Source organism: Dama dama, chromosome 20 (genome assembly GCF_033118175.1).
Source record: "Dama dama isolate Ldn47 chromosome 20, ASM3311817v1, whole genome shotgun sequence".
Classification (NCBI taxonomy): Eukaryota; Metazoa; Chordata; class Mammalia; order Artiodactyla; family Cervidae; genus Dama; species Dama dama.
In genome coordinates, this window is record NC_083700.1 from 114,102,063 (window position 1) to 114,125,156 (window position 23,094).

The window sequence follows — 23,094 nt, forward strand, 5'->3', positions numbered from 1 at the left end:
TCCAAAAGCTCCGAAAGCGTCCGAGCGCCTCCGGGTGCTTCCCGAATACCTCCGAGCGCCTCCGGATGCTTCCCGAATACCTCCGAGCGCCTCCGGGTGCTTCCCGAATACCTCCGAGCGCCTCCAGGGCCTTCGTTAGTCTCTGAGCTCCAGCGTCCGACAGCAGGGCGCCTCCGAACGCCTTTGGCGGTGGGGGGGGGGGGGGGGGGGGGGGGGGGGTCGAAAATCAGTTGTTATTTGGTGGTGGTTTGTGATGCCCATCTTACGTCTAAGTGTCAACATTGAGTAGACAGGAGGATGCAGGGAGACCAACAAGATGGAAATGGACTTGATTTCGAGGGCACTTGGATGTAACCAAATGGACCAGATGGACTTACTGGGCAGGGGTGACAGGGAACATTTCTGAACTCAGCATTCAGAAAACTAAGATCATGGCATCTGGTTCCATCACTTCATGGCAAATAGATGGGGAAACAGTGGAAACAGTGACAGACTTTATTTTGGGGGGTGGGGGCTTCAAAATCACTGCAGATGGTGACCGCAGTCATGAAATTAAAAGACGCTTACTCCTTGGAAGAAAAGTTACGACCAACCTAGACAGCATATTAAAAAGCAGAGACATTATTTTGCCAACAAAGGTCCGTCTAATCAAAGCTATGGTTTTTCCAGTGGTCATATATGGATGTGAGAGTTGGACTGTAAAGGAAGTTAGGAGTTGAAGAATTGATGCTTTTGAACTGTGGTGTTGAAGACTCTTGAGAGTCCTGTGGACAGCAAGGAGATCCAATCTGTCCATCCTAAAGGAAATCAGTCCTGAATATTCATTGGAAGGACTGATGCTGAAGCTCCAATCCTTTGGCCACCTGATGTGAAGAACTGACTCATTTGAAAAGACCCTGATGCTGGGAAAGATTGAAGGCAGGAGAAGGGGATGACAGAGGATGAGATGGTTGGATGGCATCACTGACTCAATGGACATGAGTTTGGGTAAACTTCGGGAGTTGGGGATGGACAGGGAGGCATCTTGTACTGCATCCATGGGGTCGCAAAGTTGGACATGACTGAGCGACTGATTTTTATTATTATTTTTGACCACACACATCATGTAGGATCTTAGTTCCCCAACCAAGGATTGAACCCGTGCCCCCAGCGTTGCAAGCACAGAGTCTTAACCACTGGACCACCAGGGAAGTTCCAGGGAGAGACTTTTAAAGCAAAGGTACACACTGGAGAGGAGACCTAGGTGTGAATCCTAAACTGTCACCCCTTGACTAGGCCTGGGCACTGCCAACCCTAAGAGAGAACAATAAGCTTGGGGTTCTGAAGCAGGAGATGTGGGGGCTGGGCTCCTTGTGGCAGGGACTGCAATCAGCTGACCGCATGACCTGCAGGCCCTGACCCAGCCCAAGAGGGTGGGATCCCTACACCCCAGCTGCCTGTATCCCTCCTTCCAGGGTTGCTGATCTCCTGGGCTCAATTTGGCCTGAAGTCCAAACTGCCTGGGCCATGAACTGGGTGGGTCTCTGTGCCCCTGAGGTCACTGGCAATGGGGAAGCTCGCTCTTCAGTTGAGAAAAGTAATCACCTAAGTGGACAGATGTCTGCACCACACTCATAGACCCTACAACAGGCTTCTGAAAGAAATTTCCACACCACGTGGCTAGCAGTCAGGCATCAGTTTTATTCCTGGAAGTTCACAAACAAGAGAATGGTCTGGGAACCAGTAGTTTCCCTTCTCCTTCGTGACTCTGGAGACAAACTCCATGCCAGAGTTTCCATCACCAGAACACACACAGTTCCCGGGGAGAGCAGGCCAGGTCCACGGACCTGCAAGGGAAACCCACCTGCAATGGCCTGACCATAGCGAGGTGGAAGCACTGTCCATCATGAGATGCACCATGGGGGCGTTCATCACCACTGCCTCTACACTTGCTTGTTTGTTGACAGAAGTTTTAAAACCACTCACAGCATTAGATATGGGGAAAATGTGCTTGGCTTTGTATTTATGCATTTGACTGACACCTTAATGACACCACAGCATCCAGCAATACTTCAGAAGGGTAACTACCTCTCCAGAATCCTTTATTTAACACAATTGGAACCATCGATGGCAACCTAATACACAAACTCAAGTGTGCTAAATGCAAGACATACAGAGAACTGTGCTTCTCTGTGGCAGCTCTGGGCAGTCCTGCAGAACGCCTCCTGCCTGTCCTGGCTGGAGGGCCAGGGCTTGAGGTCTTCTGCCAGGACACTAGTGCTCAGCACCCAGGAGAGGCTCAGCTCCGTTCCCTCACCTGTGCCCCCAGACCCACAGGGCGCCTCTTAAGTCTGGGACAGGCGAAGCGCGGACAACCCTGGGAGCCCTACAGGATTCCTCCTCCCGCCTGTAGCTCCCTCCCTCCACCCACCAGCGGGCTGGAGCGGGGGAATGCATAAACATTCCTCCTGCAAGAAACAGGGGGCCTGGCTGGACTGGTTATGCGGGTCTGCGCAGCAGGACCGGGAAATATCCAGACTCCTGCCCGCCACGTCTGAACCCCCGGGAGGAGGGAACGGAACCTGGGAAGGCAGAGCCCACCCCGCAGGCCCCAGGTTGGCGTTGGTCACCAAGGCCTCCAGACACTCTGGGCCAAGCGGGTAGCGGTCAGGCTGCCCAGGGCTGCGGGCACCGAGTCTGGTCCCTCGGCAGGCGGGGCCCGGCTCAGTTCAGCCTCGGGGACCTCCTCCAGGTCTGAGGACTGGTCGTCCCCGGAGCCCCGGGGGCTGGGCAGCGGGGACTCCAGGGCGCCTCCTACGAGCCAGTTGCTCCGCCCCGGGGCTGCGGGCGGCGCAGACAGGGCGTCCCCCAGCAGATCGCGGAAGCTGCTGCCCTCGCGCAGCGGCATGGACTCGAGCAGGTGGTTCAGGAGTTCGGCGGCGACGGTAGCGTCGATGGCCTGGCACGTGGACACGAACGTGTGCACTTCGTGCATACACTGGATGTAGCCGGCGGCGAAGCGCTCGCTGGCTTCCGCTTGCAGCTGCTCGCGCTCTGCGCTCGGAGATGGGAGGGGAGAGAGCCGCGCCGGGTCCAGTGAGCGGCGACCGCTGTGGCCCGGCCCTCCCGGCCCGCGGGGACGAGGCTCACCCAGGAGACGCGGGGGGCGCCCCCTGTCCCGGGCCGGGGAGGTCCTCGGTGGAGCCGCGGCGCGGCAGATCGGGCGAACGCGCCCCGCGCCCCACCCCCCCGCCCGCCGCGCGCCCGGCCGCCACTCACCGCGCGCCTGGCCCCGCAGCGCGCCCTGCACGCGCCGCACCGTGAGCTCCAGCACCTCGGCATTTTCCAGCTTGGCCTGCACCTGCGCCGCCGGGGAGGGGAGGTGAGGCGAGGCCGGCCCGGGGGCCCGCAACCCCTGGGCGCCCCCCACCCCCGACCCCGCTGGCCTCACCTCGGCGCCCGCCAGCAGCAGCCGCAGCTCCTGCAGGCTCTCGTTGATCCGCGCGCGCCGCTTCTTCTCTACCAGGGGCTTCCGGGCCTGCGGGAAGCGAGCAACTGAGTCCCGGCCCTGCGTGGGCCCCGGAGCCCGCCCGCTCCCTCGCCCATCCGTGGATACAGCCAGCACCTTGCGGTCCCCACGCGCCTCGCAGCCGTCCTCATCCTCCCGGCCAGCCCGGTCCCGGCCCGGTGCCAGGAGCGGAGCCATGACGCGCACAGCCGGGAGCCCGGCGAGCGCAACAAGCGAGCGCGCCCCTCACCCCCTCGCGTCTTCGGCGGCGTCCTCACGCCCGCCGCCGATCCCGCCCCTTTTATAGCGCCTTATTTGCATCTCAATACGCCAATTGCTTGTGCAGGCCAATGGCAGAGGCCCGCTTTGTCCGGCCCAGCCGCCGGGGTCGGCTAGCAGCTGGCGGGGCGTGGCCTGCGGCCGGGAGCTGGAGGGCGGAGGGCGGAGGGCGGAGGGCGGAGGGCGGAGGGCGGAGGGCGGAGGGCGGGGGGCAAGCCCAGCTGGGCCTCCGAGCGACCCCCGCGTTGGCGGGCGGGGAGTGGGCACCCGAGGGGGCGATGACCAAGAGGGCTGTGGCCCCGGGTGCACTTGTTCCCCTTCCGACCCTGAACCGGTCGCCCAGGTCTGCTGCGCGCGCGAGCAGGAGCGCACCCATCCGTTCATCCATCGATTCGCGCTTGACTTCCTTCACCTAAGATGCCACAGGAGGGGGACCCTTCAGCGCGCCTGCTGGGGTCCTGGGGGCTAGAGCCACAGCAAAGACCGCGGTCTCCGAAGCTGGAGGGAGCCACAGGTCTGGTCTGGGGAGGCTGCAGAGTCCCAGGGAGGTGAGGGCCCTACGGGCAGCAGGGGTGGGAGCGAGCTCCTGCTCCCTCGCGTTTCTAGCGGACTTGTGAGTCCTGCCTGCAGCCGGCTCAGGGATCCTAGTGGGGCGGGGTCCGCAGGCCCGTCCTCAACAGCTCCATCTCTCTGACCTCCTCTGGTTATCGGTCCTTTCCTGGTCCTCATCGCTCTCCCATCTCCTCGTCCCTCTCACTCCCTGACCCCCTTTCACCTTCCTTTCCCCCACCCTCTCCTCCCTCAATATACCCACCGACCCCCGACCTTCCCTCCCCTGCTCCCCTCTTATCTGGTTCTCACCCGTCCACCCCCCGTCCCCAACCCAAACTCGCCCTGCCCCATCCTGCCCTCCCTGCCCAACCGCCCTTCCCTGGTCCCACAACCCTTTTCCATTCGCCCCGGCCCCCTCCCCAGCCCCTGGGCTCCCTTTCCCCCCAGTCCTCCCCTCCCTCCCCCGCCCCTCGCCGGGCTGGCGGAGCCCGCCGTCTGGTCCCCGTAACTTGATGCCCGTGACAGTTGGCAGCTGCAGCGGCTTCGGCAGAGAAAAGCGGCAGCCCAGCCAAGAGCGACAGGTGTTGGCCGCGCCTTTGTCTCGGGCTGCTTTGTCACCAGGCGGGCGCGGGGGTGGGTGCGCCTGTGTCGCCAGACGACCGCCACCCCCAGGTCTGGCCGCCCATCTGCCAGCCCGGCCTCTTTGAGCGTGGGGTGCGTGGGCGGTGGGGCGACACCCTGGGGACCCCCAGCCTGGCCCCAGCGGGGAAGGCCCAGGTCCACGCCCTCTCCTGGCAAAGCCGGGATGCCAATTTGCCTTCAGGCAGCCAGGGCTTATACCTGGCACACAGAGAGCCTTAAACCTGGAGCGCCTGGGATCTCCCTTAAAGGGTCCCTTCCCCACTGTTCAGGCCGCAGCTCCGTTTCCATCCTCCCTCTGTGCCCCTCCGGGTTATAAGCATCCTTGGCCAGGGGTACTCTGACCAGGACCCCGTCACAACCCCTAGCACAGAGACTGGCGAAGCAGAAGCCCTGGGTGGGGAGGGAAGATGAGTGTCCCGAGCCCAGCTGGAGGGAGCAGGGGAAAGAAACATCCAGGGACGGCAGGGGGGCTGGGTGGCAGGACTGGGCTGCAGACGCCCACCAGGGCCCCCCATGATCCGAAGATGGCTCTGGCAGCCCTTCCGGTGTCTACTTCACTTCAGGTTCTCTGCCAGAGGGATCTCCACAATAGGACAAGCTTTTGAGAGTTCTGATGGTTCTCATAGGTGGCTCGGCTGGTAAAGAACCCTCCTGCCAATGCAGGAGACACAGGAGACTCGGGTTCTATCCCTGGGTTGGGAAGATCCCCTGGGGAAGGGAATGGCAACCCGCTTCTGTACTCTTGCCTGGAGAAGAGGAGGCTCCATGGACAGAGGAGCCTGGTGGGCTCCAGTCCGTGGGATTACAAGGAGCTGGACACGCCTGAGTGACTAAGCACAAGCAAGACCAGCGCACCTCTGTGAGCCCTGGGTGGGTAGGGACTCTGGGACTCGGGGACTCCCTGGGAACCCCTTCTGCTGATCCTCACTTGGCTGTCTCTCACAGTCTGCTTTTCTGTGAGCAGGGTGCAGACCCATCCCCAGCCCTGCATTGCTCACCTGGGTAGAAACCTACTCCTCTCCTTCAGACACCCTGTGTGTTTCCCGGTCTCCCTCATAAGCCATGGGGGAGAAAGCTTAGCTCTTGTTCTCCCATCCTCCCCTGCCTGATCAGAAGCTTGACTGCCCTTCCCCCTCCTAGTGGAGGGCTAGACAGAGTGTGGCAGGGGCTTGAGTAGTGGAACCCTTTGAGAGAGCCCATAGCTGGCCTGGAACTTCACTTTTTTTCACCATTTAGACACCACCCCAGGGAGCAAGATCCCACCCCCACACCAAGGAATCACAGTTAAGTTTGTCCTACTTCAAGGAACTCAGATATGGAAAAACCAACTCGGTGATATCTCTTACTCTTGACTCTTACCTCTCCCATTATTGATTGTATTGTTTGAATAAGATCAAACGAGTATTTTAGAGTGCTCTCCAGGATAGGCACTTTATATTGGAACAGGATGATCGGGGCTCTAGGGAGGGCCTCTGGAAAAAGACTACTAGTCTTTGCCAGATTCGATGGGGAACTGGAAGTGCAGGAAGAGTGATAAAGGCCAATGGTGCAAACGAGAAATCAAAGGCAACTCGGAAATCCGGGAAAAACAAAAAGCTGCCCAAGGAGAGAAATGTAACCTTAGTACTTACTTGGCCCAGTAGCCAATTCTTTCACAGTCACAACAAGATAATACAGCTCATAGCATTTCAAGATTTAGAGTCAATCTATGAGTGAATGAAATTTACTAAGTCATATCCGACTCTAGAATCAATCTATAAGAAAGGCTTAATGGTGGTTGTAGGGTATAGAGCTAACTTTGTAAAAACAAAAGGACAGGTGACAGTTGTCAGGAGAAGATGGCTGAACAAGGGCTAAGGATCTCCAAAGCCTGACCTTACATGGGGTTAGGGGGGCTTTGAGGAATGCTGTCTAGAAGTGAAGGAAGGAGAACTCAGCGCTGGGACACGCCTCAGTCTAAGTAGCCTTGGGACAAAAAGCACAAGGATAGAGTAGGGCTGGAGAAGGAAATGGCAACCCACTCCAGTATTCTTGCCTGGAGAATCCCCCTGAACAGAGGAGCGTGACGGGCTATAGTCCATGGGGTCGCAAAGAGCTGGCCACGGCTGAGTGACTAAATCATAGAGTAGGGTGTGTGAGTCAGCAAAATCCTCCTTGGTTAGACCGGAAGTTGCCCAAGGCCTCATCTTTGAAGCCAGCCTCAGTTTCCTTTAATGGGCCCACTGGCTGGCAGGCCTGGCCTCTTCCTCCCAGAAACCCAGCTGCTCTGTCTCAGGACCACCTCGCCCTTTCTCTTTCCCTACGTGGCCTCCACTAGCAGATCCACTTCCTGCCATTTGTCGCTTGGACTGGTCCCACCTTCAAAGGTTGCCTGAGCACAGGCTTCCTGAGCATTTGGGCTCTTTGATCCCCATATCCAAAGACAGAGCCCAGCAGAGACTGGGCAGGGCGGCAGTGGCCACAGGGGGACCAGTTAGCGGTAGGGGTGGCAAGCCATAAAATCCCCAGGGAACAAAGGCGGTGGCCAGCCTATGGACGTCCAGGCCCCTGGCGGGCAATCAGCCCAGCGGCTTGGAGAAACTCCTTTTGGTTTGGAAATAAAGGGGAGGGGTGCCCTTGGGGTTAAAGGGTAGATGAAAACTCAGCTAAACACCCTGAAGTCTCTCGGAATTTCAGTGAAGTAGACAGATCTCCACATCTGGCCACTGAGGAGGTCTGCAGAGGCCTCTAGGTCCACTGGGAGGACTTAGCCTCCCCACCCCCAGTCACCACCTGGATCCAGGTGGCCAGGACGGGAGGCGAGAGTCAAGCCTTCCTCCTCCTGCTGAGGGAGGTCCGGGAAGGCCGGGCACCAGGTCTGGGACCCACGACACGGTCTGGTATGAAGTGTTTGGAAGGGAGAAGCAGCCCCCGCTGTTTTGATCAGGCCCTGCAAGGTCTCGCTGCAGTGGGAGGAAGCACCGGGGTGGGGTGGGGTAGGAGGAGAGTGCCATGCTGCCTGTGGTGGAGACACGAGGCCTTTCTGGCCTCAGATCCTTCTGATCTCACTGCCTTCAGCCCTGGGCCAGCGCACAGGCAGCCAGCCCCGGTGGGAGAGACGACCCACAGCGGGCGGGGAGAGAGAGGAGCAGGTGCCCAGGCTCACTGCAGAGCGAACACCAGGGGCTGAGCTGAGTGGCCCTACTCCCCATCTGAGTGAGAAACCACGGAGGGGCTGGACTCCAGGATTAGATCTACAGCAGGGAGTCCCCAATAGCTCAGGTGGTAAAGAATCCTCCTGCAACACAGGAGACCCAGGTTTGAGCCCTGAGTCAGGAAGATCCCCTGGAGGAGGGCATGGCAACCCACTCCAGGATTCTTGCCTGGAGAATCCCATGGACAGAGAAGCCTGGTGGGCTACAGTCCATGGGGTTGCAAAGAGTCAGACACAACTAAGTGACTAACACTACACTACAGAGAGTTCACTGTGATGGGGGCTGCATGTCACACACACATGCACACGCACACGCACACGACAGGAAGGGGTCAGCAAGAGGCACATTGTGCGTGGGAAGAGGTGAGGGGTGCCTTGGAGACAGAATAGTTCCTAAAGCAGAATTTCTAGAGTTTGTCTTAGAAAAATCACTTGATAATCTTTGTCTCCATTCAGGTTCCTATTCCTCTGTGCTATATTAAAAATACAGAAACAAAAATAGGGACTTCCCTGGTGATCCAGTGGTTGAGAATCTGTGCTTCCATTGCAGGAGGCACAGATTTGATCCCTGGGCCAGGAACTAAGTAAGATCTCACACACCGTGCAGAAAATAAATAAATGAACAGAACTCAGGCTCCTATTTCTCTGTGCTATATTAAAAATATACAAAATAAAAATATACTTGCTTTATTTACCAATTTTCTAAAAGGCAAAAAAGTCATAAAAAGACACAAGCAGTCCAACAAACATATTGCACTGGGTGAAGAAATTCTGGCTTGCGCATAAACAAACCACTTGTCCGGCAAGGCTTGACGTGTTGTTAACAGACTCTGAGAGCTTATTTACATATCTTTTCAGGACTATATTAAAAAGAAGGCTCAGTTTAAAATTGAGAAGAAGTCTTGATAACACCCATGTAAGCACGCGCACTAAAGGAAACAAGACCGGATGCGTGTTGGCACCACGTAAACAATTTCACAAGATGCTCCTACTGCCCACTTCTCAGCACACAGCGAAGCTACGCGGCACTTAACAACCAGCGGACAGACATAAACAGTAAGATAACGCGATGGTAAACATTCATAACAGGAGAGAATCTTTTGGCAGTTCAGCTAAAGTCAATGCAATCTTGACTGGCCCTTGATGATCTAACTCGGAGGCAAGAAGCCGTTTGTAGCATCTGACCTCCACACAAACTCACAGACTACACCTTGCCTTGGGGATCTGAAGATGATGTTGCTTTTACATTTAAAAAAATAATTAAACTTTTTGCGTTTATGAAAAGTAAGATTGATATTCAGGCATAAAATAATTTTACTATGAAAACCAACTGGATTACAAGGAAGCTTCACCTATTCTAGTAGCTGCTTCTCCATCAAAGGATGGGGGGCAGGGGAAGCTGCTTTCTCTGAAGTTGCTACAGACTCAGTACAACTGTAAGTCAACTGTTTCATCACTGGCAGCTTCTCATTCACTCCAGGGACCAGTGTAACATTTTTTCTAAGCTATCTTTGGGATATACGATGCGATATGAGGTTTTGCAAAAAGGTGAGCAGTCTGGTCTCACTCTTCCCCAGGCGTCCTATTCACTGGAAAGTGCCAGCGACACTAGTGGACATCACGCCAGAGACTGGAAGCGGCATCAGTGAGTCAGGGCTCACAAAAAGTGTGCAGGGCCACCCTGGAACACAGACTCGGGGCCCGGCTCAGCCAGGAGGAGGTGCTGGCTCCTCTGGCCCAGAGCTGACGCCCGGGGAGCGCCAACAAAGGACCAACACGCGCTGAGTCCCAAACGTGGCGGTCACGGCCGGGCTAGGAGGGCCAAGTCCCAAGAAGGGAACGACCAGCAGCACGTTTTCACTGACACGCTGGCCATCCTGGTCTGAAAAGGATGCACGGATGATGCAGCACACCCAGAGGGGTCTGTGTCGTGTTTCTGAGGACGTGTAATTTCCGTGATGGACGTGGTCACAGGAACCTGTCGGGTTCTTTCATCTGGAGCGAGCAGTTCAACTTTATTCGCCCTGGACGTACACTCTTGTCAGATGAAACGCTTGCTGCAATTGCACTGGAAGCTGAAGCGGCAGGCTGGCCAAACTACACATCATTCAATGTGAAACGTTTTGAAAAGGAGGTTTTTGAAATGAAATAAGCACAGGCTGTGATCTCCACTTGGTAGGTTTCAAAAACATCTAGTCTGACTAAATAATTTAGAGAGAAAGCCGCCCCTGGAGAGGACAGAATTTGATCTGATCCAAACACAAACACAGATGCTGGGCAAGCCCTGGACCGCTGCTCCTCGGCGCGGAGCCCCCGCGACCCTCGGGCTGGTGGTCGCAGCCTGGGCCATGCCTCGGGATAGCCCACGGAGCCAGTAGGCCCAGGCCGGCCTGTCCGGGGACTCCTGGGGGTGTTCAGCCGCTTCCTGACACAAAGAGGCAGGCAGTCTTTCTCGAGTTAAATAGTGAAGGTCTCGTTCCCCTGCCCCCTAACACCCTATATCTGTATTTTATTCATAAATATAAAATAGCATTTCTTCCCAAACGTCTCCTACCTTCTATGGTTTTAAATCACCCCTTCACAAAACTATGGTTTTTTTTCTAAAACAAAAAAAGCCACGAAAGTATATCCATCCGTGTCACTGGAGACACACGCGAGACCCTTCCCCTCCTCAGAGCACCGCCTAGTGGACATCACTGGCGGCACTGTCGCCCTGGGGAGGGGGGCCGCGTCTGCCTTTCGTTTCTGGGACTCGGGGGGGCCCACTCTCCTCTTCTTTGGTGTCTGTCATTTCACTGAGCCCCGGCGTAGGGGTGTCTTCCTCATATGCCACACAAAGGCTGTCTTCTCCCTCGTTTTCACAGTAAACACATCCCTTAAAAGAAAAATGTAAATCAGGAACGAAAATGAGATCTTTGGTACAAACAGTTCAGTCTAAACGAAGCCCAGGTGACCAGGTGTCGGCCTGAGGCTGCTGGCAGGCGAGGAGGTGCCACTAGGCTGTGGGACCCCTGCTTGCTTCTTCCCGAGGGGCCCCTCCCAGTCCCCTGGGAACCTCATCTGAGAGGGGGCTTTGCACAGTGAGGTGGGGGGCATCGATCAGAGGCCCTGGTCCCAGCCCCTCCTCCTTCTGCCTGCATGACCTGGAGTGCTACCTACCTTCTCTGACCTCAGTTTTCTAATCTGTAAAATGGGACACCACGAAGCTACCAGCTTATTTGTTCCTCCCCCTGTTGAACACCTATCTGTTAAGCATCTGTTGTGTTTCAGGCTCGTTCTAAGAACCGGGATTCGGCAGTGAACAGAGGGGAAAACCCGTGTCCTGTTGGAGGAGATCTCCTAGTAGCCAGAGGAGAGGTGCTCCGAGGTGTTATAAGACGGGAGATGCTGGGCTGACGTGGAACGAGGCATGCGAGGACTCTGTCATTTTACAGTGGACGTTCAGAAAAGGCCACCAAGAGCGACTGTAGTGGCTTTAAAATATGCCCACGAAGTTTTTGACATTCCCTCCTCCAAAGGTGGAGGCCTGGACTCAGTGATGTGCCTCTAACAAAGCGCAGGTGATGGAGGTTGTCACAGGCCCCCAGCGTCCCGGCCCCATGCCCTCGGGGGAGGCCGGGATCTTGTCCTGAGGACACATAAGCAGCGCCATGGTCAGATCCACATGGCAAGGAGCAAAGCCCTCCTGCCAGCAACCAGCCCCCACGAGCACTGCGGGAGGGACCCCCCTCGGAAGCAGATCCCCAGCTCTGGTCCTGCCTCCGGAGGTGGAGGCCTAGCCGTTACCTTGCCTTCACCCTCAGGAGAGGCCCCGAGCCAGAACTACCCAGCTGAGCTGCTCTTAAATTCCAACCCAGAGAAACAGTGGGGAGAATAAACGGTTCTTATTCTAAGCTACTAAGCTTGGGGGTTATTTGCCGTGCAGCAGTAGATCAACTGGGGCTTTCCTGGTCCCTCAGCTGGTAAAGAAACTGCCTGCAATGCAGGAGACCCAGGTTCAGTTCTGGGGTTGGGAGGACCCCCTGGAGAAGGGCATGGCTCCCCACTCCAGTACTCTTGCCTGGAGAATTCCACGGACCAGCACCCTGGTGGGCTACAGTCCCTGGGGTCACAGAAGAGTCGGACATGACTGAGCGACATACACACACAGCGATGGCAGGTCAATAGCACAACTGTGTGTGGGGAAGACCAGGAGCCAGAGTGAGCCGTGTGTCTGTGTGAGGAGAGGGGACGCCCAGGAGAGGGCAGGGCAGGCACAAAGGCCCCGGGGCAGGAGCTGCGTGCTGGTCTTCAGAGAACCGCCAGGGAGGAGGGAACGTGGGGGCCGGGCGCTGCGGGGAGGGGGCGACACAGCTTAATGGCTGTGTTAGGGTGGTGACGCTGGAGGCGATGGGAAGCGGCTGCTTTCCATCCCCCTGGAAGGTCAGGCCAGTGTGACCTGCCGGTAGACTGGATGGGGGTAAGAGTGGGGGGTAGTCCGGGCCCGTGGTCTGAGCAAGTGGGGTGGCGCAGAGTTGCCCTGGAGTGGGCAGGAAGAGAGTGGCTGGGCAGGTCGTCTCCGGGGAAACCCGGGAAGTTCCCCAGAGGTGGACGCTGGCGGGGCTCACGTGTAGATGCCGCTTCCCACGCGGAGGCGGGAGCTGACCGTGCCAGGGCGGTGTGCACAGAGAAGGCCGGGGCACCCTGGAGCCTGGCTGTGTCCATGCTGGGGAAGTGAGCCGGTGAGGGGAGCTGAGGTACAGAGACACCCTCAAGAAGGAACAGAGAGTGCGGGGGGCAGCCGCTTAGAGTGCAAGGAAGGCTTGCTGTCCCCTGCTTCTTATGGTCTACACGCATATGGAGGGTTTAGGACAGAAGAAGTAGGTCTGTGTTTTAATTGTGACAACTGAAAAATTTTCAAATTTCAGCATGTGACTGAGATTAGACATTTCAGAGACCTTTTTGGAAACAGTGTTGAAAAGCCACTGGAAGGAAGTTCTTTGAAGGACATCTAACAGTGTTGTGGTTTCTTTTTTCTTTTAATGCTCTTATTTAATCTTCAAAGTTTTAAATGTACAGAACAGATGCAGAGATAGTGCCAGGCATTCTCATCACAGCGCCTTTTAACACCATGTCAGGAAGCGCTGCGTCCCAGAGCTTACCTCCACGTCGATGGCCGTGGGCAGGCCACCTGACCGCATCCACGGGTGGATGTCCTGCAGTTCCTGCTTCTGCCCATCCGTGAACCTGGGCTGGAACCTCTGCAGCGCCTTCAGCTTCTCCCTGTCCTCCTGTAGGACCGTCTCTAAGTTTCTTCATGAAATATCGAGAAACAGGGAAGCTTTAGAATGCCTCAAGGGTTATCTTTTTTTAAGGTATATGCTCATTTTCTACCAACACTTCCAGTATTATTCACATAATTTTATTTTAATGTAATTTTTTTTTTTTTGCCACACTCCTCAGCATAGAGGATCTTCCCTGACCAGGGACAGATCCTGTGGCCCCTGCAGTGGAAGGAGTCTTAGTCTTCACCACTGGACCCCAGGGAATTTTAGATGATTTTGTTTAACTTTCCTTTCCACTTAAAATAAATTACCCTATTTCAGGTAACAATCTAGTAAATAAGCTGTAGCTTTTCTATGAAAGTGATACACCAAGTTCTGGCTTTAATTTTAGTTTAGATCAGCCATGGGAGCCGGGTACCTGCAGACACTTGTTTCTGCACCTGGGAGCTTCTCACCAGCAAGGTGGTGATCACCAGCGAGGTGGAGAGTAGACAAGCCCTCCTGCCACCTGCCTCGCAGCGGCCCTGGAGACGGAGCCCCAGGCTGACCTGGCCCAGAGCCCTGGCTGTTCTGAGCCTTGGGGTTAATCACCCCCACCGAGGGGGCACCGCACCTGGAACCTGTCAGTGGTCAGAGCTGAGGCACAGACCAGGCTCCCTAAAGAGCAGCTGGTGGCCTGGGACGGTCACCCACCTCAACTACTCTTGGTTTCTGCCATCTCTGAGACAGACAGACAGACACACACACCACTGACCACACAGGGTTACTTGCAACAGAGCAGAAGAGACGACACTGGCACAAACGCTTCGTGTGCGGCAAGTGACAGCCTGGAGGGTCCCCAGGCCGGGAGCAGGGCCTCCGCAGGGCTGCGTGCGGCCAGCCATCCCCCCAGAGGGGCCCCTTCTAGTGGTGCCCTCCGCTCCATCTGAGACAAGGCGTTGCGGAAGTCCTCTGGCCTCGCTGTCGGGGGGATCCCGAGCCCAGCTCTGCACCGTCCCAGCAGGGGCGAGCGGTTACCGTGCAGGCATCTGGTAGGTCATCCTGACACTGTCGTCCGTGTCGGCCATCAGCAGCCAGACGGGGTCCTGGAGGACATACTTGAGGAGGTGCTCAGTCCCGTCCGCCTCCGCCTTCACTGCTGCTCCGTGGTTATTCTCTGAAGAGTCGATGCTTCCGAAATACCTGCTGGTGTGACTCGTGTCGCTGCTGCCTTTAAGACAGAGTGCTGCAGGTCACGGCCTCGAACCTAAGTCGCCCCGTAAGGGGAGGGCAGCTACTGCATGTGTCGGGGGATTGTCCCTTCTCTTTTTCCAATGGTCCCATTGTCTGGATGATAATTTAAAAATCGCTTAAAGACCAGGCATCAGCTGGAACCACGGAGGTGACTCTGCTGGCGCAGCTGTGGAGTCCAGGCGGGGCCCCACCCAGGAGGCCGTGCTCTCCCCTCCCTGGCCTCCCAGGGTGGGGGGTCGGCCCAGGTGAGGGAAGTGGGGCGCTTACAGCCTGGGGATGTGTGTGCTGCTCCCGCAGGGCAGCTCCGAGCCACACTGCACCATCCTGGCCGGTCCCGCCCGAGGCCACACGCCAGTGCCCACCAGGGGAGTCACTCGGGACGGCGCTCCACCACCTGCCCTCCCAGCAGACGCGGGGAGCCCCAGGGACAGTCCAGCCAGGGACGGGGGTGCGGACTCTGCCCCGCCCACCAACACGGGGAGTGACAGGTGATAGTGGGAACCAGGCCTGGCCACGGGGCAGGAGGAGGAGCCCCGTGGCCCGTGTGAGGCTCCGAGGAGCCGCTCGGGGTGCAGCCGGAAGACGCGCGGTCAGGACCCCGATGCTGGGCCCTGCAAGCAGCAGCCTGAGGCTCTGGGGGCGACTGGCGCCCTCAGACGCAGAGAGCCAAGGATACCCAGGTGCCTCACGTGGGGGTCTTCCAAACATACGTCAGCTGCGCCCCCACTCCACTCGGGCTCCCGGTGCCCTCCATGTACCTGGCCCACTTCTGGATGCGTCGCAGCCCAGGGAGCCGGAGGCGGCGGAGGCCTGGCTCCCAGACAGCGCGGAGCCCGTGGCCGAGCAGAGGTCCCCATGCAGCAGGAGGCGCAGCAAGCCGCTGGACGAGGAGCGCGCGTCGCTGTTCAGGGCGTCCGCTGGCTCCTCGCGCTTGGGGGGACAGGGGGGACACCCAGTCAGGTCTCCACACAGAGCGGGGCTGGGCGAGGGGACGGAGGCTCCTTGGGCGCTGGCCCTTTCCCTGTGGGCCGTGTGCACAGACCCTGGGGTTCCTGGGACCCAGCCCGCTTCTCGGAGGCAGAAAGGAGACGTTTGATTAGATTCCATTTGGGGAGAGTCCCTCGAGGGACGGCGGCTCCTAGAGCCCTGGCAGGGATCCAAGCTTTATGCTTATTTCTCCACCGAGTGCACACGGAAGCAGGACCATGCCTCAACAGCACCCAGAGGTGCCCTCAGAGTGGCAGGGCTCTGCACCCTAAGCAGGGGCAGCCTTGGGCACCAGGGGCCTGGCCTGGGAGCGCCCAGTCTGCAGGCCAGGCGGGCAGCAGAGGTGCTGGGGGTCCCTGTCCCCACCTCCTCTCCTGGAGCACAGGTGGGGGGGCACATGGCCCCGCCGTGGACACAGGTGGGAAGTGGGAACCCAGGTGGCCCTGCCTTGGACACAGGTGGGGAGTGGGAACCCAGGTGGCCCCACCTTGGACACAGGCAGGGGGATGGGTCCACGCAGCCCTGCTTTGGCGGGCTCACAGACTGCCCTGCCTTGGACACAGGCCAGGTGTGGGGGGACAGCTCATGGACAGCACTGCCTTGGCTCTCAGAACACAGACGTGTTAGCTGGAAATCACACTGCCGTATCATGAACCAAGTAAGCAAACATGCCCGTGTCCTCACCCTGGGAGGGCGGGGATTGAGAGCAGCAGTTTCCAGCTCCCCCCAGCTCCAGGCCTCACCAGGGCCCCTCTGCTTCCAGCCCCGCTCCGAGGAGCCTCTGCTCTGGTGTTTAACCTGACGGCTCCATCCTCCAAGTGTCCACCTAACACCCTGAGGCCCCTGACGATGGGTGATGAAGTCCCTGTGGCCGTCTGGACACTGCATCTGCTGGCCATCTCTCTCTCTTCAGGTCCCAGGATGGTTAAGGTCACAGGTCTACTGTGACGGGGCCTTGGGAACATGCTCGTGTCTAGCACACGGATCTGCATCCAGACTAAAGCGGTTTGGCAGAACTGCGGGGTGGGGGCCACCCACGTCGGGCATGAGGGTGTGCATGGCCCGCCCCAGTACCCGAATTCGCCACCTGCTTTAGACAAAGGGCATCAGGAGGTGCTTACGGTCGGGGGCGACTTGGGCTGCCAGTCCCAGGACGAGCCAGGTTTGCAGTCGGCGCCTGCACCCACGGTCCCCGTGGCCCCCGTGGCTGCTGCGGGGCCCTCAGGGGCCTCCTCCAGCTGCATGAGGTTGAGCTGCAGCGGTGAGCTTCCGCGGGACTGGAAGAGCGGCGGGGAGGTCCTGTCTGGGGGCCCAGCGGAGGGGGCCGGGGTGCCTGGGGTGGCCACGCGCGACATGGGCGGCCCTTGCTCCGCTGGGGCACACGGGCACGGCTGTTTGGGGGCTGAGGTCCGATCGGGGAAGGACTCGGGCTGTGAGGCAGGAGGGATCTCAGATGCAAAGTTCGGCTGGCTGGGGAAGAAGGCTGGGGGCAAGGCTGGGGTCACCGGGGAGAAGGAGTAGCCGGGCAAGACCAACGCCATGACCGGGGCCAAGGGGCTGGCGAACGGTGGGGGATGGACCCTGAGCGCCTGCTGGGCATCCACGGGCACCGCGAGGTCGGTGTGGGCAGCCCCGGACCTTGTGGTCACGGTCCCTGGTGCGGTCACTATTCCCGGGGCTGGAAACAAGGGCAGGGAGTAGGCTGGCACTGGGACAGGGAAGGGCATCGCTGGGCAGCTGGACTGTGACGTGTCCGATAGGGACCAGGCCGTGGTGTTCAGGCCCACCAGTGGGAGGCGCTGGGGCACCGGCCCCCCAGACCCGGTGCTGCCCGAGGACTCGCGGGGCTTGACACGTTTGGATTTCAGTTTTCGGTTCTTCCCGGTTTTTTTCCAAGAGGAGTCTACTCCAGAGGTATTTCTTAGTCCAGGAGCAGCTAAAATAATAGGAACACAATGAGAGTTAAAATCCTTAAAGCTAAGCTTCAGCAGTACGTGAACCAAGAATTTCCAAATATAAAAGCTGGGTTTAGAAAAGGCAGAGGAACCAGAGGTCAAATTGCCAACATTCGCTGGATCATAGAGAAGGCAAGGAAATTCCCGAAAAACATCCGCTTCATTAACTATACTAAAGCCTTTGACTGTGTGGATCACAACAAACTGTGGAAAATTCTTAGAGTTGGAAATACCAAACCGCCTTACCTGCCTCCTGAGAAACCTGTATGCAGGTCAAGAAGCAACAGTTAGAACTGGACATGGAACAATGGACTGGTTCCAAATCGGGAAAGGAGTACGTCAAGGCTGTATATTGTCACCCTGCTTATTTAACTTATATGCAGAGTACATCATGAGAAACACTGGGCTGGATGAAGCATAAGATGGAATCAAGATTGCTGGGAAAAATATCAATAACCTCAGACATGCAGATGACACCACACTTATGGCAGAAAACAAAGAACTAAAGAGTCTCTTGATGAAAGTGAAAGAGAAGAGTGAAACAGCTTAAAACTCAATATTCAGAAAATGAAGATCATGGCATCTGGTCCCATCACTTCATGGTAAATAGATGGGGAAACAATGGAAACAGTGGCAGACTTTATTTTGGGGGGCTCCAAAATCACTGCAGATGGTGACTGACACAATGAAATTAAAAGATGCTTACTCCTTGGGAGAAAAGCCATAACCAACCTAGACAGCATATTAAAAAGCAGAGACATTACTTTGCCAACAAAGTCCGTCTAGTCAAGGCTATGGTTTTTCCAGTAGTCATGTATGGATGTGAGAGTTGGACTATAAAGAAAGCTGAGCACCGAAGAATTGATGCTTTTGAACTGTGGTGTAGGAGAAGACTCTTGAGAGTCCGTTGGACTGCAAGGAGATCCAACTGGTCCATCCTAAAGGAAAACAGTCCTGAATGTTCATTGGAAGGACTGATGTTGAAGCTGAAACTCCAATACTTTGGTCACCCGATGCGAAGAGCTGACTCATTGGAAAAGACCCTGATGCTGGGAAAGACAGAAGGTGGGAGGAGAAGGGAACGACAGAGGATGAGATGGTTGGATGGCATCACTGACTCAATGGACATGAGTTTGAGTAAGCTCTGGGAGTTGGTGATGGACAGGGAGGCCTGGCATGCTGCGGTTCATGGGGTTGCAAAGAGGATATGACTGAGCAACTGAACTGAACTGAAAGGCAGAACCACTGATTTTATGTAACCTCATATCTCAACTTTACAAACTTTTAAAAAGAGATGTTTTTAAGAGATCTCTCTTAAAAAGAGATGTTTCCTGGTTCATCTGCCAAAGGAGCCTATGTCCATGCCCGTGAAGTCAAAGGGCCGAAGGAACACAGGTCTTCCTCTGATCCAAGACCTGCTGAGAGGGGCCATCGTCAGGAGGCTGCAGGGACTCCACCTGTGGTGTGGGGGACATGGGGCATGTCCCCCACCTCCCCTGGGCCCCGGCTAGGACTGGGGGTGCTGTGGGCCAGGGGGGTACCCCGAGCCTGGTAGGTGGGGCACGGGCAGTGGGACGGGCCCAGGACCTCCGCTTTCCCTCTCACGTCACAGAGGGTAACTGGGGGCCCTGGCCGTGGGCGTGTGGGGACGTCCCCTGCCGGCTGTGCCACATGCCAGAGCAGACGGTTCAGGCCACGGCGAACGGCCAAGTGGGTGGAGGTTCTGCCGTCACTCTGTCTGTCTGGTGTTCTTCCTACAAGAGTCTATCTCCCGCTGTGACTAGGACTTGCAGTGCTGGGCTCCGGGGTACTAACCCGGGGTCTGGGCAGGGCTGCTGGGGACAGCTGTGCGGGCTGGGCACTGCAGAAACTGCCAGACCGAGGGGGCAGGAGGTGCTGGGATTCTGCACCAAGCCGGGCTTCCGGGCTGTGGGGGTGGGGGCCTGGTTCCTGGTTTCCACAGAGGTTCCCTGTGCACCTTCAGTAACCCTGGGTCCAGGCAGGAAGGAGGAAAGGAGAGCGGGAATGGTATAATCTTCCAGTACAGGGTCAGCCTCTCACTCCTGGGACACCCGTCTCAGCACATCTGCCCAGAGGCCAGGGGAGCTGGGCCCTCACGGTGTGGGCCCCCTGGGCTCGTAGCTCTGATCCTTGGGTTGGGGCCTGGAGCCCAGGGGAGAGCTGGCATCTCCGATCAGTTCGGCCCTGACCGCAGGGCCCAGGAAGGCGGCTGTGGGTTAGGAGCCCGGCTCCTGCACCAGATGAGGGGCGAGGAAGCCAGCCTGCTCCACCACAGCCCCGTGCTGGCTCTTCACACCCCCTGGGCTCTGTCTGGCTCTGGAGTCTGCACGGCAGCAGCGAGGCCAACCCGCCAGGAGGGTGTGCGTTCTGAGAAGGGCACCCTTTCCTCCTGCAGTGTCATCCGGGATCCCTCCTTCCTCAGGAGCCTGACGTCAAATGCTCCTTCCCTGGGCGGTGAATTCGCCCACCTGGTTCTCTGAGGGAGGGAAGGCGGGGTGGGGTCACCCAGGCAGAGAATGCCTGGCAAGGCAGGAGGGCAGTTGCCCGGCCCTGAGTTTCACAGGGGGTGGGCTGGGCCTGTCACCACTGTTTATAGCACAGTTCCCTTGGGAACACAGGTGACATCCCCGTGAGTGTCAGTGCTCAAGCTCCAACGGCATCTTACAAACGCCCGTGTCCTAAGGAGGGGCGCTCACCGTCTGAAAGCAGCACGGGACGCAGCAGCGTGAAGAACAAAGTTAAAACCCACTTTTAGTTCAGATGTCGTCACTTACTTCTGTCGCTCAAGTGCCCCTTGGACCTTTCTTGCAGATAATGATGGCAGCGAGACTGGAAAACATGGAGTTTCCTGATTTCCCGGAATCGCAGCAGGAAGCTCTGCTCCTCCTTCTGGGTGTGGGCGGCCAGCACCTCCTTGGTGAGGCCCAGCTTCCGGAAGGCCTCCTGGTCCTGGCTGAGGCCACAGGGCAGCGCAGGGCCCACTGGGCACTCCAGAGACTCGGGCCCGCTCGCAGCAGCATCTCCCAGAGGCTCTGGAATAGCAGACGCGGAGCTCTCATCCGCAAGGGCCCTTCTGCCCGAGAAGGGCTGAGAAAACGTGTACCGCTCCCACAAAGGACAGAGTCTCCCACAGAAGACTCCCGCACAATGCCCACAGCATGGGGCTGACGCTCAAGATGCGTCTGCTCAGCTTTCTGAGAAAGCTACCAACCAAAGCCAACAAGTGGGGACATGAAGCCACGTCATGTGGGGGCTCTGGAATCTGAGCCCCTAAACTGAGCCGTCCTCTAACCTGGGGGCACCTGGAGTTTCAGCCTCTGACACTGAAGACACTCCAGGCTGTCTTGGGCTTTTGGAGCACAGGAGGTACCCGGCCCTGTCCTGGCGTAGGACCACAAGCCTGACGGTGTGGTCAGCAGAACCATGGGGGCAGGCAGGATGGGGCCCGTGGGACTACAGGCCATCCTGAGGGGGGCTGGCCACTGGCCCTCTGATGTGGACTCTCCCCCTCATCATGGCCTTCTTCCAAGCAGAGAACAGGTTCAGGCTGGTTCTCCTCTAGGTGTCTGAAGGACAGCTCAGCGTATCGCCCTTAGCTGTCCTGTCTTGGCTCCTGTCCTCCAACGGGAGGGCCAGGCTCGCCACCCCACCCATGGCAGTCGGGAGGTCGGGGGGCCTCGTCCCTGGGATTCTCTCGGCCCCAACCAAAGGGGAATCCTGGCATCACTGCTCGGTCCCAGGAAGCTCCTCCATGTTGACACCTGAGCCTGTCACAGGGGGAGCCGGGCTGTGGCGGGGGCGGGTGTTGCCACCCCCACCCTGCACGGCACGTGCCTGGACTTCCTGGACACCCCCTTACTGGGCCACGTGGGTGCGCCTGCACTCAGATACACTTAGGATCTGGGGACGGGCGTCAAGCCCCTGCTCTCCACGGTCAGCGTCACACTGCTCCCGCGGTCGCCAGGACGCGGCGCGCGTACCCAGCTCGGGCGGCGGCTTCTTGTCCCCCACGTGGACGATGGTGCTGCTGTAGCTGCACTGGCTGCCGAGGGACGCCACGCTCTCCGCCTTGCCGGGCAGCGTCAGCGACGTCAGGCGCGCACTCACATCCGTGCGGCCCTTCATCGGGGAGGGTGATGCTGCCTCTGCAGGAGAAAACGGAAGCAGACACAAACCGCGGTAAGGGCGAGCTGCTAGGACAAGAAGCACGGAGGCCAGCCGAGGGGGCGCTCCAGGACCCCGGGGCTCAAGTCTGCACTCGACCTGCCAAGGGACGCCGTGTCCTCCAGGGAATGGCAGAGAGGCAGACTCAGAAATGGGGACGACGGCACGCTGACACCCTGTGTCCTCTGGGAGGAGGCAGGCGCCTGGGCTCAGGGCCTCTGCCGGGGCCTGTGGGGAGCTCCGCCTTGCGGCCAGGGCCCCTCTGCCGAGGGCAGGAGAGCAGCTGGGCTTCCCCTGCAGGCTGGAACAGGCCTCACCAGTCGCCCAGGCTTCCATCAACCATGGAGACCCTGCTTGTGGTCCTGCTGAGGACCACCAGCGATAGCCGCACATCTGATCTCTGACTCCTGGGGCCGCTGACACTCAGAGGCCAGTCCTCCTCTGAGACGCCACGGAAACAGGCCCTCCCGAGAACGACACCCTGGCTTCCAGCAGCCCGGGGGATCCTGTCCTCTAAGTCCAGTCCCCTCTACCTCCAGCTGGTAACAAAGTTCTGAGCCATTTTGGTCATTTAAATCAACAGCTGACACCCCCACACATGTCCCTGAGGCCGCTCAGAACCCACAGGGGAAGGGAGAAGGGGCCCCGGGTGCTCAGATAAGGCCTGATCCCGAGAGGGGTAAGGGATGGGTACAGCTCAAGCAGACACGGTACCTGCGGCGTGCAGCCCGGGGCCCGCAGCGAGGGCCTGGCGCTTGTCACTGGCCTGGGGCGTGGCGAGGCTCGCAGGGGACTCGCACTTCCTCTTCAGGGTGGCCGCCTCGCTGCAGCTCGCCAGGTACCTGCGGGGGGTCGGAAAGGGCTTCATGTAACCGAGAGTCCGACCGCGGGCGCCGCTGGTGGGGAGGGAGGCCAGAAGGGCCGCACCTGATGACGCTGTCCAGGCAGCTGATCTGCTGGTAGGAGCCGGCCGGCGGGTCCCTGCAGGCCAGCTCCTTGGGAGGGCTGACCTCGGGCAGGCTGGCCCTGGAGCTGTCCTTCTCCACAGCCGCAGCAGCTTTCATCAGAGTCGGGGAACCGCTCTGCATTTCTGGAGCAACAACATCATTCTTTCCATTAATACCTGTTTCCCCCAGTGCCCACTCTAAGGTTACAAAGCATTTCAATTCTACTGAAAGAGAAGACCGGGGCTCAGCAAGTGCCTCAAAGACACAGAGACCCCGGGCCAGCCTGGGATTCATGCCACCCTGCCAGGCCAGCCTGGGATTCAGGTCACCCCGCCGGGCCAGCGGAGGGAGCTCTCTCATCCCCACTTGG

General features: G+C 58.2%; 2 protein-coding genes across 3 annotated transcripts in view; both read right to left on the reverse strand.

Moving 5' to 3' along the window:
* Window positions 1-1,660: 1,660 nt before the first annotated feature.
* On the reverse strand, window positions 1,661-3,750 carry HES6 (hes family bHLH transcription factor 6). 2 transcript variants are annotated; one of them, XM_061120133.1, is made up of 4 exons: window positions 3,605-3,750; window positions 3,431-3,517; window positions 3,259-3,340; window positions 1,661-3,033 (listed from the first exon to the last, which is right to left on the reverse strand). In XM_061120133.1, the coding sequence occupies exons 1-4, from the start codon at window positions 3,683-3,685 to the stop codon at window positions 2,606-2,608; spliced, it is 678 nt and encodes a 225-aa protein (XP_060976116.1). In that variant the 5' UTR covers window positions 3,686-3,750; the 3' UTR covers window positions 1,661-2,605. The 2 variants fall into 2 exon arrangements, with proteins under 2 accessions (XP_060976116.1, XP_060976117.1); XM_061120134.1 differs by having other exon boundaries at window positions 2,905-3,033; window positions 3,299-3,340.
* A 5,074-nt stretch (window positions 3,751-8,824) lies between these two features.
* PER2 (period circadian regulator 2) overlaps window positions 8,825-23,094 on the reverse strand; it is a 30,476-nt gene continuing 16,206 nt past the window's right edge. The window contains exons 15-23 of the mRNA XM_061122615.1: window positions 22,705-22,867; window positions 22,492-22,619; window positions 21,594-21,758; window positions 20,388-20,645; window positions 16,759-17,573; window positions 15,409-15,580; window positions 14,435-14,627; window positions 13,295-13,445; window positions 8,825-11,028 (exon numbers count right to left, since the gene is read on the reverse strand). Coding sequence (XP_060978598.1) covers window positions 10,837-11,028; window positions 13,295-13,445; window positions 14,435-14,627; window positions 15,409-15,580; window positions 16,759-17,573; window positions 20,388-20,645; window positions 21,594-21,758; window positions 22,492-22,619; window positions 22,705-22,867 — 2,237 coding nt within the window. The 3' untranslated portion in view covers window positions 8,825-10,836. The remainder of the gene's footprint in view (window positions 11,029-13,294; window positions 13,446-14,434; window positions 14,628-15,408; window positions 15,581-16,758; window positions 17,574-20,387; window positions 20,646-21,593; window positions 21,759-22,491; window positions 22,620-22,704; window positions 22,868-23,094) is intronic.